This window comes from Macrobrachium nipponense, chromosome 1 (genome assembly GCF_015104395.2).
Source record: "Macrobrachium nipponense isolate FS-2020 chromosome 1, ASM1510439v2, whole genome shotgun sequence".
Lineage (NCBI taxonomy): Eukaryota > Metazoa > Arthropoda > Malacostraca > Decapoda > Palaemonidae > Macrobrachium > Macrobrachium nipponense.
The window spans coordinates 125,816,911-125,834,054 of record NC_087200.1 but is presented as its reverse complement, the minus strand read 5'-3'; the positions used below and the strand labels follow the sequence as shown (position 1 = coordinate 125,834,054).

At 42.9% G+C, this 17,144-nt stretch overlaps 1 protein-coding gene across 3 annotated transcripts in view; it reads right to left on the bottom strand.

The window, feature by feature from the left end:
* The window catches only part of LOC135219605 (store-operated calcium entry regulator STIMATE-like), a 139,958-nt gene that overhangs the window by 101,933 nt on the left and 20,881 nt on the right, over positions 1 to 17,144 (bottom strand). For all 3 annotated transcript variants that reach the window (XM_064256496.1, XM_064256498.1, XM_064256497.1), the window contains exon 2: positions 4,246 to 4,503. In XM_064256496.1, coding sequence (XP_064112566.1) covers positions 4,246 to 4,411 — 166 coding nt within the window. In that variant the 5' untranslated portion in view covers positions 4,412 to 4,503. The remainder of the gene's footprint in view (positions 1 to 4,245; positions 4,504 to 17,144) is intronic.

Sequence of the window (17,144 nt, the reverse complement as noted above, 5' to 3'; positions counted from 1 at the left end):
TCTGCTAGGAAAAACTGAAGCTGTCTGAGGTGCAGCCTTCCCAGAGAAACAAATTTCTCCAGCGAGGAAATGGTGCCCAGCAGACTCATCCATTCCCTCGCTGAGCATATTTCCTTCTCTAAGAAGACCGATACTTTCTCTAAGCATTTTAGCTGACGTTCTATGGATGGAAATGCTTGAAAAGCCACTGAATCCATCTGAATCCCCAGATACACGATAGACTGTGTGGGAATCAGATGGGACTTCTCGAAGTTGACCAGAAGGCCTAGGTCCTTCGTCAGCTGTAATGTCGTGTGTAGGTCCTCCAGGCACTTTTCCTTTGACGTGGACCGGATCAGCCAATCGTCTAAGTAGAGTGAGACTCTTATCTTCGAGAGATGGAGCCATCTTGCTACATTTCGCATCAGAAGCGTGAATATCATAGGGGCTGTACTCAGCCCGAAACAGAGAGCTCTGAATTGGAAGACCTGTCCTTTCAGAACGAATCTGAGGAACTTCCTGGACCGAGGGTGGATCGGAACATGGAAATAGGCGTCTTGGAGATCCAAGGACACCATCCAATCTCCTGGTCTCAGGGAAGCTAAAACAGACTGTGCAGTTTCCATCTTGAATTTTATTTTCCTTACAAAAAGATTCAGCCTGCTTACGTCTAGGACAGGTCTCCATCCTCCCGAGTGCTTCGGAACAAGGAAAAGCCTGTTGTAGAAGCCTGGAGAGTTCCGTGATACAACTCTTTCTACTGCTCTCTTTTCCAACATTTGATCCAAAAGGTCTAATAAGATCTGTTGCTTCGAATCCTGATAAGAGGGCGAAAGGTCTATGGGCTCCATGCTTAATGGAGGTTTTGATAGAAACGGGATCTTGTAACCTTTCTCGATCACTTCGAGTGACCAAGAGTTCGCCCCTCTTATCCTCCATGCTTCCGCAAAAAGAGTGAGTCTTGCCCTGACTGGTGCCTGGAGGGCCGAAGTCATTTCTTTCCCTGGTTTTTGAGGGGGCTCTGCCCCTAGGGAAACTCCTCCCTCGAGCAGAAGCTCTCGAAGAGGCTCTTCCACGAAAGGGCTTATAATTCTTCCTAGAAGCTTGCGTGGTTCTTGAAGATGTCTGATCAGTAGGACGTTTCGAAGACCGAGACAATAAGTCCTGCGTCGCTCGTTCTTGGAGATTTACTGACAAATCCTTTACGATCGATTGAGGAAAAAGATGAGCAGAAAAGGGAGCGAACAACAATTCTGCTTTTTGCGCAGGCGACACTGACTTAGCTGTGAAGCTACAGAAAAGTGCGCGTTTCTTCAGGACTCCCGACGCAAAATGTGATGCCAGTTCGTCGGAGCCATCCCTTACTGCTCTGTCCATACATGACAAAATACTCTCTAAGTCCTCTAATGAAATAGAATCTGGGCTTCTAGACTGCACATCCAAGACGCCCAAACACCAATCTAGAATGTTAAAAACTTCTAGAGTTTTGTAAAGGCCTTTGAGATGGTGATCTATCTCTGACATTGTCCAAGAAACTTTTGCTGATGCCAGGTAAGATCTTCTAGGTGCCTCCACTAAGTTGGCGAAATCCCCTTGTGCAGAAGCAGGGATTCTTAAACCTGCTTCTTCTTCTGTCTCATACCACTTCCCTGATCTTCCACTAAGCTTTATGGGGGGTGCAAAATAAGTCTTGCCCTTTGTCTTTTTGGATTCCATCCAATCGTGGATTCTTTTAAAAGAGTGAGGTGGCCATTTTAACAAAATTTGGAGTCTTCCTTGCCTTCGAAGAGGTTAGTTGCGAAGGTGGAGAGAGAGGAACTGGAGCTCGAAACTTCTCGGGAAACAAATCTTTTAAAAGACGAGTTAAAGTCTTATAATCCACAGAGGATGAGGTTGTAGGGTCCTCCTCCTCTTCTGAGACAGGCTCGCTTGACGATTTCTCTTCTAATGGAGACGTAGGCTTATCCCGAATTGAACGAGAAGAAACCGAAGTTTCACCTCCCTTTCGAAACGTAGGTCTTGCACTTGAAATCAATTTTGAAGAGGAGAGCCGGCTATGTTCTCCTAACCTTGACTTTCTCTCCGAATTTTCCAAACTAACGTCATACGATTTCTCTTAACGAGCACCCATATTGTAGTTTCTACTACCTTGAAGCATAGGGCGCTTATCCTTCTGACTAGCGACCTGTTCTCTTCTTACCACGGTGACTTTATGCATTGGACGCCTAGCGTCCTCAAAAGCGTCCTGATATGAAGGACGACGAGCGTCCTTATTAGCACTACGCCTCGCGTCCTCATAAGCGTCCTCATTTGCGTCCTGACGTGATGGACGTCGTGTAAACGCTCCTTTAAAACGGTCTTGAGTTGTAATACGCCTCGCGTCCTCAAAAGCGTCCTCATATGCGTCCTCATATCCTTCTTCTGAACTAATATCGTGAGTTTCAAGTCTATCCAGCCTACGTTTACGACACCGAGAAGCGTTCTTACGAGCGTCCTGATTAGTAAGGCGTTTCTTCTGTTGAATACTCTCTTCCTGTAAGCCAAGATCAATTCCTTCCAATTCTATTTCTGAGCGATCCTTCTGAACGTTCTTCGACTCTTGGAAAAGACGACGGCCGCCTGTGCGGCACCTAATGTCTTTTTCTCTTTCGCCAATACTTCTAGAGACTATCAGCAGGACTGCTTGCGCGTTCCTGATTGAGTCGATGAGGTCTAGAAGGCGACGAATCAGAAAAGGACGAAGAACGAAGAGAAGCCGCAGGAGAACGTCTAGATTTCTTGACGGGTAGCCATAGATCTTTTTTACGACTACGCGATCTTTCTTCTTTCTTGGCGAAAAACGCATCCAACTGTTGACGAATCGCTACGAGGGTCTTTTTTGATGGTGAAGAACCACATGATGGAATGATCCTTTGAGAAGAAGATGGGCGAGGGGACGCCTTCTTCCTTCTCTCCGGACTCGAATCAGGACGCTCAGAAAGCGTCCTGAATCTCTTGTGTGGGATACTGTCTTCGAAGTCTTCCGGGGAAGACCGAAGCGTAAATCGAGGTGGAGGACGCTCTCGATCTCCCGATGAAGCATCCTCTTCCGTAAGACCTTTCCTAAGAGGGCGAGAAAGACGACGGCCGCCAGTGCGACGTCTTACGTCTTCCTTACCACTCTCAATTGGAGAGGCCTTCCGAGATTCCCACCCACGGTGAGGTGAGGACGTCTCGGAGGAAGAGAAGCATTCCTTCAAGATTCGAGCTTGCGCACGATCTTTGGCAGCCTGGGATGCGTCTTCAGGATCTGTCGAAGGGACGCCAGACCGGTGTTTAATTCCCGTAACCCTCCTTCGGCCTTCGACATGTCCATTCCCCGTGCTCTGGGAGTCCGACAGAGGTCTCAACCTGGAGGCATTATAGGACCGATCTGACGCCCCCTCCACATCACTAGGGGCACTAACATTATCACTACACTTTTGCACATTAGATTGTAGCACTCTCATTTTCGATTCAAGGTTCCGAATCGACTCCAAAATGGTAGAAAGGGCATTCCCTTTGGTAACGATCACTTCCTTATCTGAAGGTGAAATTACAGGGTTATGCGTAACATGTTCTACAGTTATGTTAGATTGAGCAACTTATCACTTTGACTTTTAACAGAAGCACTCCTGGAGGAAGACCTCCTAATTCTGTCATGCTCAAGTCTACGAATGTAAGATTCATACGCCTACCATTCGACATTAGTTAACACTTCGCATTCTTTGCACCTATCATCCAACAAGCAAACATGCCCTCTACAATTCACACACACCGTGTGAGGATCTACCGAGGCTTTTGGTAGCCTCACCTTACATCTTCTACACCACACACTCTGAAACTAGTAGAACTAGATCAATTCTAAGAAAAATCAAAAGCAAAATCAAAATCCAAACCACAATAGCGTATGCCAAATCACTAAGCCAAGTCCGAAACCAAAAGACAATCCAAATACTCAAGTGACAAATGGGGTTTTCAAAATCCTAGGCGGAGGTCTGTAAACAGTTGTTTACCGACCGGCGACAGAAGAAAATCTAAATAGAAAATGGGAATGGTTCCTGGTATCTACCTCCCAGCGGCGGGAATTGGTACTAACCACCTAGCCGACCACTGCGTTTGCCGGGAGTTTCGAAATTCTGTCGGTCGTCAGAGAATACAGCTATATATATATCTGGCAGGTAAGTGTCATGAACAAAATAACATTTTAAACTTCCATATAACCAAAATCCCATAAAAAAAACTCACAAATCAAGAGTCCAAAAGCCAGGCTAGCCAGAAGAGCCTGGATAAACCACCCATAGCTATCGGTTAATGCATCCTTGCCACACACGCTGGCGTCCACTGTGCTGTTTATTAGTGGTGGCGCAGCATTTAGCCCAGAATTTAAAACAACTGGGCTATTACTTCCCATATTAGAGAGCTTACTGGAATGCCTTCAGATCTAATCTTTGGTTTTAGACCTCCTCTGAGCAAAGTGGAATGAAGAAGCACTGCTTAAATCACCTGCAAAAAAATAAAGTAATAAATGTTTATCTATTATGCAATTAAATGTCACTCCCTAACCTTATGTCAACAATTGTTGGCAATTGAATATCTTGTAATATAAGTACTGTATCAGAGACCAAACCAGCTTTACTTTTGCATAAACCATGAAAAACAATTTTGATTACAACTACCCTATTAAACTGAAGTACACTTTTACTCATAAACAATTTCTAACAAGAAAATTAGCTACCTCTAAACCACATGATATTTATATACAGTATGTATAGACTTTGAGTTTAAATAGGAATATTTCTTTAAGAAATAATTTATCCTTATTCTGTATATGCAAAAGCTTTTTATGTTATCTTTTACTTCCACGTAACCAATGAGCCCAATTCTTCAATTATCTGGAGAGTAATACCTACGGAGCATTTCAACTTAAAATTCCTCAAAAATTGGGCAGCTGTATTTCTGATAACAATCATACCCAATTTTCCAAATACTACTATGAATAACACTCTGCTGTAAAGCTTTCTCCAAATTTGAAAGCTGCTCTCTCTTTTCCTGAATTTGCCATTTTACTAGTAAATCTGTACTAATCTGTCCCACATAAACTATGTTTAAGATACTTTCCCTATTTAGTAGGTATATATCATCATGGTGACACTGACAACCGACCAACTCTATCACAGAGTAATGAAAAGTGCACACATCAGCCACCAGCTACTTTTTCTTCAAGATCATTGTAATTTCAATTTTATGGTTCAGTGCCATTGGAAAAACTATCAAAATCTTGTACAATAAACATTGCTTCTAGAAACTACAGGTCTTAGTTTCATATCTATAAGACAAATATCTAAAGAACCTACAAAACAAATGTCTAAAGAACCAAACAACTTATAAAAAGCGGTTTTATAACAAAAGGACTAAACATTTCCACATAGTACATCTCAAAACTTACGGAAGGCCACCCATCATAGCTTTCTCCTCCCATGGATTTTCATCTCTATAGTCTTTGTTACTTAAAGTTTCCCTTTCCCAATGCCATACTAAATAGATAAAATAAAATTATGCTCATCCCTCCTCCCTTGCAGGTTGAGGCACAAATTAGCTTTCCTGCAAAGAAATGAACTCTCTTAAAAGTGCTACAACCTCTTATAAATACAAAGGAGAACTTTTTTCTTTTCCTGAAGGGACAATGCCTTACATAGCATAACTATTACCTTACCTTTACCTGGGCAAAGCACAAGTCACCTAGTGCTTTAGGCAACATGCAAACAATCCAAAATTACCAAATTGACATTTATGCAACATAACAAAACCAGAATTATATACTAAAGAAATATGATATTTTCATATTAAAATAAATTTTTGAACATACTTACCTGGTAGTTATATATATAGCTTAAGTCCCTGTGATGTCACGGCAGAATTCAAAACTCGCGGCAATCGCCGAATGGGTAGTCAGGTGTACCACCTGTGCGCCCTCTACCCAGGTACCTGGAACCATTCCATCTATTCCTCAGATCTTCCATGCCCCTAGTCTCTAGAGGGGACGAGGGTGGGAATTCAATTATATATAACTACCAGGTAAGTATGTTCAAAAATTTATTTTCATATAAAAAAATATCATTTTTAAACATCTAACTTCCCTGGTAGTTATATATATAGCTGATTGACACCTTTGGTGGAGGGTCAGAGACAGCCAACATCGTTGGAATTGACATAAGAGTTAATAAACAAACTTACGGGTTCGTACCTGTTTAAGGAAGCTGACTTTAAAATTCTCCTGCTTCATTATGTCTGCTTTCCTTAAGAGATCCAGCGATCCACCCAGGGGGCTGAAGACCTCAAGGAGCTGTCAACCGGTACATAACCTCTATGTGACAGGACCTCATCCAATACCTTTGTTCCGGGCGCTACCAAGGAACGAACTGACCACCTGACTGAAAATCAATGATTGTGGAAGACTGCGTCCAGTCTCCACAAACAACCATAAAATATTCAACAGTTCCAAGGAAAGAAAAAGGTATTAGGTTATGGGATTGTAGGGGTAGATCCTTTTCCCACTACTGCATTCGCTGCGTCGAATGTTCCCAAGGTGTAGTAGTCTTCGTAACGCGTCTGTACGTTTCAAATAATGTGAGGCGAACACCGACTTACTTCTCCAGAAAGTAGCGTCCATTATACTCTGTAAGGATCTGTTTTGCCTGAAAGCTACAGAAGTTGCTACTGCTCTAACTTCATGTGCATTCACTTTTAGAAGTTTGAGATCCGACTCACTACATTGTGAATGAGCTTCCCTTATCAGGTTCCTAATGAAAAAGGAAAGCGCATTCTTAGACATTTGTAAAGCAGGCTTTTTGACAGAGCACCACAGGGCTTCTGACTTACCTCGTAAATCTTCAGTTTTCTTTAGATAAAACTTTAGAGCTCTCACTGGACATAGGACCCTTTCTAATTCTTGTCCAACTGGATCCGAAAGATTCAGGTTCTCAAAAGATCTAGGCCAGGGTTGTGAAGGGCTTTTGTTTTTTGCCAGAAAACCTAGCTGTAGGGAGCATATGGCTTTATCATGTCTAAATCCTATAGTCTTGCTGAAAGCATGGATTTTGCTAACCCTTTTGGCTGTAGCCAAACTGATTAAAAAGAGAGTTTTCATAGTTAGGTCTTTTAACGAAGCCAAATGTAAAGGTTCGAATCTCTCACTCATTAGGAACTTTAGCACTACATCTAAGTTCCATGCAGGGGAGCTCTGTTGTATTGTTTTCGTGGTATCGAAGGATCGTAGAAGGTCCTGGAGATCTTTGTTTTCCGACAAATTTAGTTTTCTATGTCTGAAAACAGCCGCTAACATACTTCTGTATCCTTTAATCGTTGAAGTAGAAAATTTTCGCCTTCTCCTGAGGAACAGAAGAAAGTCAGCTATTTGAGTCACAGAGATACTGGAAGAGGAAACAGCATTGTCTCTGCACCATCCTCTAAAAACCTCCCACTTGGATTGATAGACTTTGATAGTAGAAGCTCTCCTAGCCCTTGCGATTGAACTAGCTGCCTCCTTCGAAAAGCCTCTAGCTCTCGTGAGTTTTTCGATAGTCTGAAGGCAGTTAGACGTAGAGCTTGGAGGTTTTGGTGATATCTTTTCAAGTGGGGTTGTTTGAGAAGATCTATCCTCAAAGGAAGGTTTCTCGGTGTGTCCACCAACCATTCCAGTACCTCTGTGAACCATTCTCTTGTTGGCCAAAAGGGGGCTACGAGTCCTCCTGGTGCCCTCATGTGACACGAACTTCTGAATCACCTTGTTCACTATTTTGAAAGGTGGAAAAGCATACACGTCGAGGTGCGACCAATCTAGGAGAAAAGCGTCTATATGAAAGGACTCTGGGTCTGGCACGGGGGAGCAGTATGTCTCCAGCTCTTCATCCTCGCTGTGGCACACAGGTCTATGCAAGGTTGCCCCCACATGCGCCATAGGTTTTTGCAGACCTCTCGATGAAGGGTCCATTCTGTGGACAATACTTGACCGTTTATCCTGCTTTTATGCGGTCCTCAACGTTTTCTTTGCCAAACCACATTCATCTCTCCTTGGATGAACCGAGGGACTAAGCTTACCTTGTTCATCTTTGCCCACTGAAGGAGTTCTCTCGATGTCTCGTAAAGAGACCTCGAGTGGGTTCCGCCTTGTTTGGCAATATAGGCCAACGCCATGGTGTTGTCGGAGTTGACTTGTACTACTTTGTTCTGAACCATTTCCGCACACTCCTTGAGGGCCAAAAAGACTGCTAACAGCTCCTTTTGATTTATATGGAGCTTTACTTGATCTTTTGTCCAGGGCCCTGAGAACTCCAGATTCCCCAGAGTTGCTCCCCAACCCGTGTTGGAGGCGTCGGAGAACAACACTAGGTCTGGGTTCTTTTGTTCTAGGGACAAACCCTCCTGCAGTTTGACTGAGTCGTTCCACCAACGAAGACATTGCTTCATAGTTTCCGAAATAGGAATCGACACTTGTCTTCAGATTCTTTCGTTCATCCCAATGTTGATTTAGGAAATTGAAATAGGGGTGAAGATTTAGCCTCCCTAAGGACACAAATTGCTCCAGAGAGGAAAGTGTCCCCAGAAGACTCATCCACTCTCTCGCAGAGCACTTCTGTTTGCTTAGGAAGCTTGTTCTATCCTTAGGGCAGACGGAAAAGCCCCGAAAAGCCAGACTCTGAATCCTCATGCCCAAATAGAGGATTTCCTGAGATGGGATCAGTTGAGACTTCTCTTTGTTTATTATAAGTCCCAATTCCTCTGACAGCGATATCGTTTTCTGAAGGTCCTCCAGGCAGCGACTGTAGGAAGGAGCTCTGAGTAGCCAGTCATCCAGGTACAGAGAGATTCTGATGGCTTTTGTATGCAGCATTCCTGCGACATTGGACATAAACCTCGTGAAGATTTGAGGCATGGTGCTTAGCCCGAAACATAGAGCTCGAAACTGGAATACCTCGTTTTCGTATACGAACCTCAGGTATTTTTTGGAGTTCGGGTGTATGGGAATGTGGAAATATGTTATTGTTATAATACAATTAAGTTTGTTCATACTTACCTGGCAGATATATATATAGCTGTATTTTCTGAAGTCCGACAGAATTTCAAAACTCGCGGCACATGCAGTGGGCAGCCAGGTGGTAGTACCCATTCCCGCCGCTGGGAGGCGGATATCAGGAACCATTCCCATTTTCTATTCATATTTTATCAATGCCACTGTCTCCTGAGGGGAGGAGGGTGGGCACTTTAATTATATATATCTGCCAGGTAAGTATGAACAAACTTAATTGTATTATAACAATAACATTTTGTTCATGAAACTTACATGACAGATATATATATAGCTGAATCCCACCTTTGGATGGTGGGAAGAGACAGAATAGGATTTGTAGGAAACTAAATTAAGTAGATGATGTACATCTTGGTTCCTCACCTGTTAGCAAAGTAGACTCTGTGATTACTGTCACTTAAGCCTGCTTCTGCTCAATCAGAGTTGCCAGCCAGGTGGAGGCCTGTAGTGCTGGTGCGCTCTGGATGCTCTGTCAACGGGGGCGTGACCTCGTGACAAGACCATCGAACCATACATAAGAGGGCTATGAAGCAACTGACCACCACCTGACCAACTAGACCAAAAATCCCCAGAAAGTTAATCTAAAGAATGGGAGATCTTCACACAAGATCTCACCAATCAACCAAAAACACAAAACATATTAAAACTAACCTAACTCCTAACTAAGGGATAGGGAAAGAGCTACCTCCAGCCGCCCCCAAGACTGTGTCTGCAGAAACGTATGGTCCAAGAGAACTACAGTTCTCCGTAAATCGTTCTCACATCTCTCAAAGTAATGTGAGGCGAATACAGAATTGCTCCTCCAAAAGGTGCCATCAAGGATGTCCTTGATTGACATATTCTTTTGGAAGGCAGAGATGGTACCGACAGCTCTGACCTCGTGAGCTTCACTCGCAAGAGGCTCAAATCAGTCTTCTGGCAAGATGAATGAGCCTCTTTAATGACGTCCCTCAGAAAGAAAGCCACAGCATTCTTTGACAAAGGTAATTCCGGTCTCTTCACAGAGCACCAGAGATTACCTGAGGGACCTCGTACCTCCTTCGTTCTATGAACATAGAACTTGAGAGCCCTGACAGGGCACAGGACTCTCTCTGGTTCTTGGCCCACCAGACTCGACATACCCTTAATCTCGAAGCTTTTTGGCCAAGGTTAGACGGGTTCTCGTTTTAGCCAAGAAAGTTGGACTCAAAGAGCGGACAGCGTTGTCTCCTTTGAAGCCCACTAGGCTACTAAAAGCTTGGATTTCGCTAACTCTCTTCGCCGTCGCCAGAGAAGTTAGGAAAAGAGCCTTCTTTGTCAAGTTCCGAAGAGACGCTGAGTGAAGCGGTTCAAACGGACTTGACATCAAAAGTCTAAGAACCACGTCAAGGTTCCATGAAGGAGGCCTCGCCTGAGGAATCTTCGTAGTCTCGAACGATTTCAAGAGGTCGTGAAGATCCCTGTTGTCAGAGAGGTCCAGGCCTCTGGTGCTAAAAAACTGCTGACAACATGCTCTTTATCCCTTGATGGTCGGGACTGCCAATTTCCTGCACGTTTCTTAAGAAAAGTAGAAAATCAGCTATCTGGCTCACAGAGGTCGTGGAAGAGGAAACTCCCTCCTTTCTACACCATTCCCTGAAGGAAGCCCACTTCGATTGGTAGACAGCTCTTGTAAGGCTCTTCTTCTTGCATTTTGCGATTGCTTTCCACAGCTGTTTTCGAAAAACCTCTCGCTCTGGCCAACTTTTTCGATAGTCTGAACACAGTCAGAACCGAGAGCGGAGAGGTTTTGGTGATACCTTTCGAAGTGAGGCTGTTTGAGTAGATCTTTCTCCAGGCAACGTCCTTGGAAAGTCTACAAGGAAAGACATGACCTCTGTGAACCATTCTCTCGCTGGCCACATCGGGGCGATCAGGGTCAACCTTGTCCCTTCTGATGCCGCAAACGTCATGACTTTTCCCATGATCTTGAATGGTGGGAAGGCATAAAGGTCTAGGCCCGTCCAACTCCAGAGCAATGCATCCACAGCGATTGCTCCTGGATCTAGGACCGGGGGAGGAGCATACAGAGGAAGCCTCTTCGTCCTCGACGTCGCGAACAGGTCGACCAGAGGACGTCCCCACAACTTCCAAAGCTCCTGACACACGTCTTGATGCAAGATCCATTCTGTTGGCAGGATTTGGTCCTGTCGACTGAGAAGGTCCACCCTGACGTTCTGCATCCTCCTGCGATGAATCTCGTCAGGATCGTGATCTTTCTCACCTTTGCCCACAGCAGAATCTCCTTTGCTAGGTGAAACAAAATCCGGGAGTGTGTTCCTCCCTGATTCTTCAAATATGCGATGGCTGTGGTATTGTCCGAATTGACTTGTATAACTTTGTTTGTCAATTTCTCTTCGAAGAACTGCAGCGACAGGAAGATCGCTGCCAGTTCTTTGACATTGATGTGCCAAACTGCCTGTTCCCCTCTCCAGGAGCCTGACACTTCTTCCCCTCCTAGTGTTGCTCCCCAGCCCGAAATGGAAGCGTCTGAAAACAACACTAGGTCTGGGGCTCAGAAGATTTAGGGATAAGCCCTCCTGTAACTTCTGAGGATCGAACCACCATCTTAGATGGCTTTTCACCGACTCTGAGATCTTCAAAATCGCATTGAGATCGTCCTTGGCCTTCCATTCGTCCGCAAGGAAAAACTGGAGAGGCCTGAGGTGCAGTCTTCCCAAGGAAACAAACCTTTCCAGCGAGGAAATGGTGCCCAGCAGACTCATCCATTCCCTCGCCGAGCAAGTCTCTTTCCCTAAGAAGGCTGAGATTTTCTCTAAGCCTAGCCGCTGACGTTCCTGGGACGGAAACGCCCGAAAAGCCACTGAATCCATCTGAATCCCCAGATACACGATGGACTGCGTCAGGGTCAGATGTGACTTTTCGAGGTTGACAAGAAGTCCCAGGGACTTCGCTAAGGCTAATGTTAACTGAAGGTCCTTCAGACATTTCTCCTTCGACGACGCTCTGACAAGCCAATCGTCGAGGTATAGGGAAACTCTTATCCCTGAAGAGTGTAGCCACCTCGCCACATTCTTCATGATGACGGTAAAAACCTCGGTAGCCGTGCTCAAGCCGAAACAAAGGGCTTTGAACTGCCATACTTTGTTGCCTAAAACGAATCTTAGGTATTTTCTTGAAAGAGGGTGGGATTGGAACGTGAAAGTACGCGTCCTGCAGGTCTAAGGACACCATCCAGTCGCCCGGTCTCAAGGCTCCCAGAACAGACTGAGGCGTCTCCATCTTGAATTTGATCTTTTCTACAAAAAGATTGAGCCTGCTTACGTCTAGGACTGGACACCAACCCGACGACTGCTTCGGTACCAGGAAAATCCTGTTGTAAAATCCTGGTGACCCCAGGTTCACGACCTGCTCCACCGCTCTTTTTTCGATCATTTGATCTAATAGATCGAACAAAATCCGTTTCTTCTCTCCCTGATATGACAGAGAAAGGTCTCTGGGAGTCGTGGAAAGAGGAGGAGGATCCAAAAAGGGGATCTTGTAACCCTGCTCCACGATCTTGAGGGACCAAGGGTCCGTATCTCTCTCTCTCCATGCTCCCGCAAAAAACTTCAGTCTGGCTCCGACTGGTGTCTGAAGGACATAATCTTCATTTCGATGGCTTGGGCTTGAAGGAAGCTCTTCCTTTTGCAAGCCCTCTCCCTCAAGGAGCTGCTCTCGAGGGAGGAGCCCCACGAAAGGGTTTAACCTTCTTAGGAGGTCGAACAAATGATGACGTGGAAGGAACTGCTGGACGTCTCGAGGACTGAGCTAATAGTCCTGCGTAGCTTTTTCCTGCAAGCTACTTGCCAGGTCCTTGACCAAAGTCTTGGGGAAGAGATGGTTCGTAAGAAGTGAAAGAGCAGTTCTGCTTTCTGAGCGGGTGTAACTGATCGATCTGTGAAGTTACACAGCAGAGCTCTCTTCTTAAGGAATGCAGTTCCAAAGTGAGAAACAAACTCTTCAGAACCATCCCTGACGGCCTTGTCCATGCACGATAGCACACTGGACAGCTCCCCCAAACTGAGCGAGTCCGGGCTTCTAGATTGCAGATCTAGAACTCCCAAGCACCAGTCCAAAAAGTTGAAGACTTCGAGAGTCCGTAGCGGTCCTTTTAGTGATGGATCGGTTTTCCCGTTAGGAGTCCAAGACACCTTGGCTGTGGATAAAAGGGACCTCCTCTGGGAATCTACTAAACTAGAGAAGTCCCCTTGAGCTGACGAAGGGATCTTCTCACCCACGTCTCCCTTGGTCTCGTACCAAAACGCCCCCCTTTTCCCCACTGAGTCTAGAGGGAGGAAGGGCGAAAGTTGACTTGCCCTGATCCTTCCTTCGATCCATCCAGTCCTGGAGTTTCTTGAAGGCCCTCTTGGTGGACAGCGAAGTCTTCATTTCCACGAAATTCGGGGTCTTACACGACTTGGAAGACGAAAACTGCGAGGGAGGAGACCTGGGAGCTGCAGGCTGAAACTTGTCCCCGAAAGACAAGCGCAATAGCCGCACAAGAACCCTGTAGTCCGAGACAGACAAAGAAAAACAGAAGAAGGTTCCTCTTCAACCAAGTTCCGCCGACTACTCAACTCTCCTTCTTCCCTAAGAGGAATAGGAGACCGCCCCTCCGGAGAGGGCGTACGTCCAGCGGGTCTAGCCTTGATCAAAGACCCCCGCTGCTTAGAAGCAGAAGCCTCATCTAAGCTAACGTCCTTCCGACGATCCTTACTGCTTGAAGGAGGCAGAGCGTCTTGACAGCGCTGAGCGTCCTTAGAGACGACCGAGACTGCCCTACTTCCAACCGAAGCATCATTACGCTTCTTACACGAGCGAACAGAATTCGAAGCTAAAGCGTCTTTCCGAACGCTAACGAACTCCTTATAAGGAGACACGTCACTACGAGTGTCCATACGAGCGTCCTGCTGCACGGCCTCTTCCTGCTCGGCGTCCTCCGAAGTGTCCTGCTGAGCGTCCTGAGCGTCCTCTCGAGCGTCTCGGCGAGCAGCCTGCCCATGACGTCGAGAGGGAACGAAAGCGTCCTGACGACCAGCTTTCTTAGCAGGCGAACGAGATCGGCGATTAACCGAAGGAGACGCATTCGGAGAAAGAGACGAACGCGGAGAGGGAGAAGGAGACTGCTTCGTCCTCTTGACAGGCAGCCTGACATCCTTCCTCCGCTTAGGCTCGACTGCTGCTGGGCGAGTCCTCTGAGCCATCAGAGAAGATAACTGGTCCTGAAGGGACAAAAGGATGTTCTTCGTAGGCAAAGAACCAACAGAAGGAGCAGGACTGAGCCTGCGAGAAGACGAGGGGACGCCTCCTTCCTTCTCACAGGTACAGCTACCTGCTTCTCCAAAGCGCGACCGTAGCGCATCTCAGCGTCATCACCGGATGACATCCTACCTCTCTTCTGAGGCGGAAAGGCGTCATACACATCCGGAGAAGAGCGCAAAGAAACTGGAGATATAGGACGTAAAGCGTCCTCACTACGAAAAGTCCTTTTCTCCCAGAGGAGCAAAGTCCTCTCCGAGCACTCCACCACCCCTTGCGCAGGGAGGACGCCTCGGAGGACGAAAAATGATATTGTTATGATACAATAAAGTTTGTTCATACTTACCTGGCAGATATATTATATCTAGCTGTTTTTCTGAAGTCCGACAGAATTTTAAAAACTTTCCGACACCGCAGTGGTCGGCCATGTGGTTGTACCCATTCCCGCCGCTCGGAGGCGGGTACATCAGGAACCATTCCCATTTTCTATTCATAATTTTTATTTCCACTGTCCCCTGAGGGGAGGTGGGTGGGTACGTTGATTATATATATCTGCCAGTAGTATGACAAACTTATTGTATCATAACAATATCATTTTGTTCATGAAACTTACCTGTCAGATATATATATAGCTGAATCCCACCACCTTTGGAGGTGGGAAGGGACAGAATAGAAGGATTTTGGGAAACAAATCCATGCAGATGATTTACATCTTGGTTCCACCTGTTAGCATAGCTGGCTTCGTGGTTACTGCCACGTAAGTCTGCTTGTGCTACTAGAGTTGCAAGACACAATCTTGGGGGCAAGAAGTACCACTCATCCTATCGTGTATGGTTAGGAGAGCTCTTAATTTAGTTGATGAGTCGCCGACAACGGCGACTTCTTAACTCTTAAGCCTTAGTTAAAAACACCTTAACTTTGGCTAGGTGGTCAGGTGGTGAATATATATATATCTATTATATCTAAATATCTATATATATTATATATAATATAGATATATATATATCATTATATAGTATATTATATATATATACCTAAATTAATATATTATGATAAATAATAATCTAATAAAAATAATTAAATAATATAAATCATAATATAATAATAAATAATATTATAAACTAATATAAATAATATATAAATAATTATAAATAATAATTCTATATAAAATAATTAAATATATTATAATAAATAATAAATAATATGATATAAATAATATATATAATATATAATATATATTATTATATAATATATATATATTATATAATAATTATATATATATAAATATATATAATATATATAGTGATATAATTATAATATTATATATATATAACTATATTCTAATGTAATATATATATAATATAGTATAATATATAATAATAATAAATATATATATAATAATATTTTAATATATATAAATAATATATATATATGATAAATATAATATATCTATATAAATATCTATATATATCTATAATATATATAATATATAATATATATATATATCTAATTATATATAATTATAATCTATAATATATAATGTATATATAATATATATAATAATTATATAATAATAATCTATATATATATATAATATAAATACTTATATATATAATAATATAATAATATATTATATATAATATATATCTATAAATAATTATATATATATTATATTAATATAAATATCTGGATATATATTAATATAATAAGGATATATATATATTGTATAATATAATATATTCATATAATAATATATAATATATATAATAATATATATTATTATAATAATAATATTATATATTATAATATATTATATATATATAATAATATATATAATATCTAATATAAATATCTATATAACAGGCGGTCCCCGGGTTTTGGTTACGACGGGGGTTGGTTCCGTTCTTAAGATGCGTCGTAACCCGAAAAATCGTCGTAAGCCGGAACGACGTTCTTGAAAACATGTCCACCGGGAAAATTTCACTGACTAATTTTGCAATTTTTTTCTTGGAGGGAGGCCGTATCTCTAAAATTATCACTAATACTTTTTTTCATGTGCAACACTGTGTATTCACAAATGTTACTGTATATTTTCATTAAAATACAAGAGAGAGAGAGAGAGAGAGAGAGAGAGAGAGAGAGAGAGAAAGAAATAACTCCTTACGGTTTCAATAGATTGAAATGAATGTCTGTAGGCAACTTTTTCCCCCTCCCATAAATACATATATTTTCTCCAGAGAAGAGAAAAAGAGGGACTGTGCAATTATGTTTGTCTGTCTATCATTTCTTTTGCTGAGAGCGAGAGAGATAAAAGGAAGAAATAGAAACACCAAATGTATGACAAGTATCTTGTGGAGAGAGAGAGAGAGAGAGAGAGAGAGAGAGAGAGAGAGAGAGTTGTCCTTACAGTATTTAAAAGAGAGGAAATGCAATGATTATTTATTTAAAATACTCAGATATGAAATTTTGTACTTATAGTATTATTATTGGAAAATATTATGATAAACTTATTACATACACGTCCATGAAAATGATCTCATCTCAGTAAGAGAGAGAGAGAAAGAAAGAGAGAGAGAGAGAGAGAAATTACATAAAACCATTAAATTTCGTTGACCATTGTATGGCATTGTTAAGCTCGAGTGTCACTCGAGTTGAGGTGGGGAAATTGATACAGAAAGAGACAAAGGGAAGAATTTTCTTTTGAAATTAGTTATCGTATTATTACTACTTCTATTGTTATTATTATTATTTGAAAATATAATAAACACGTGCATCTACC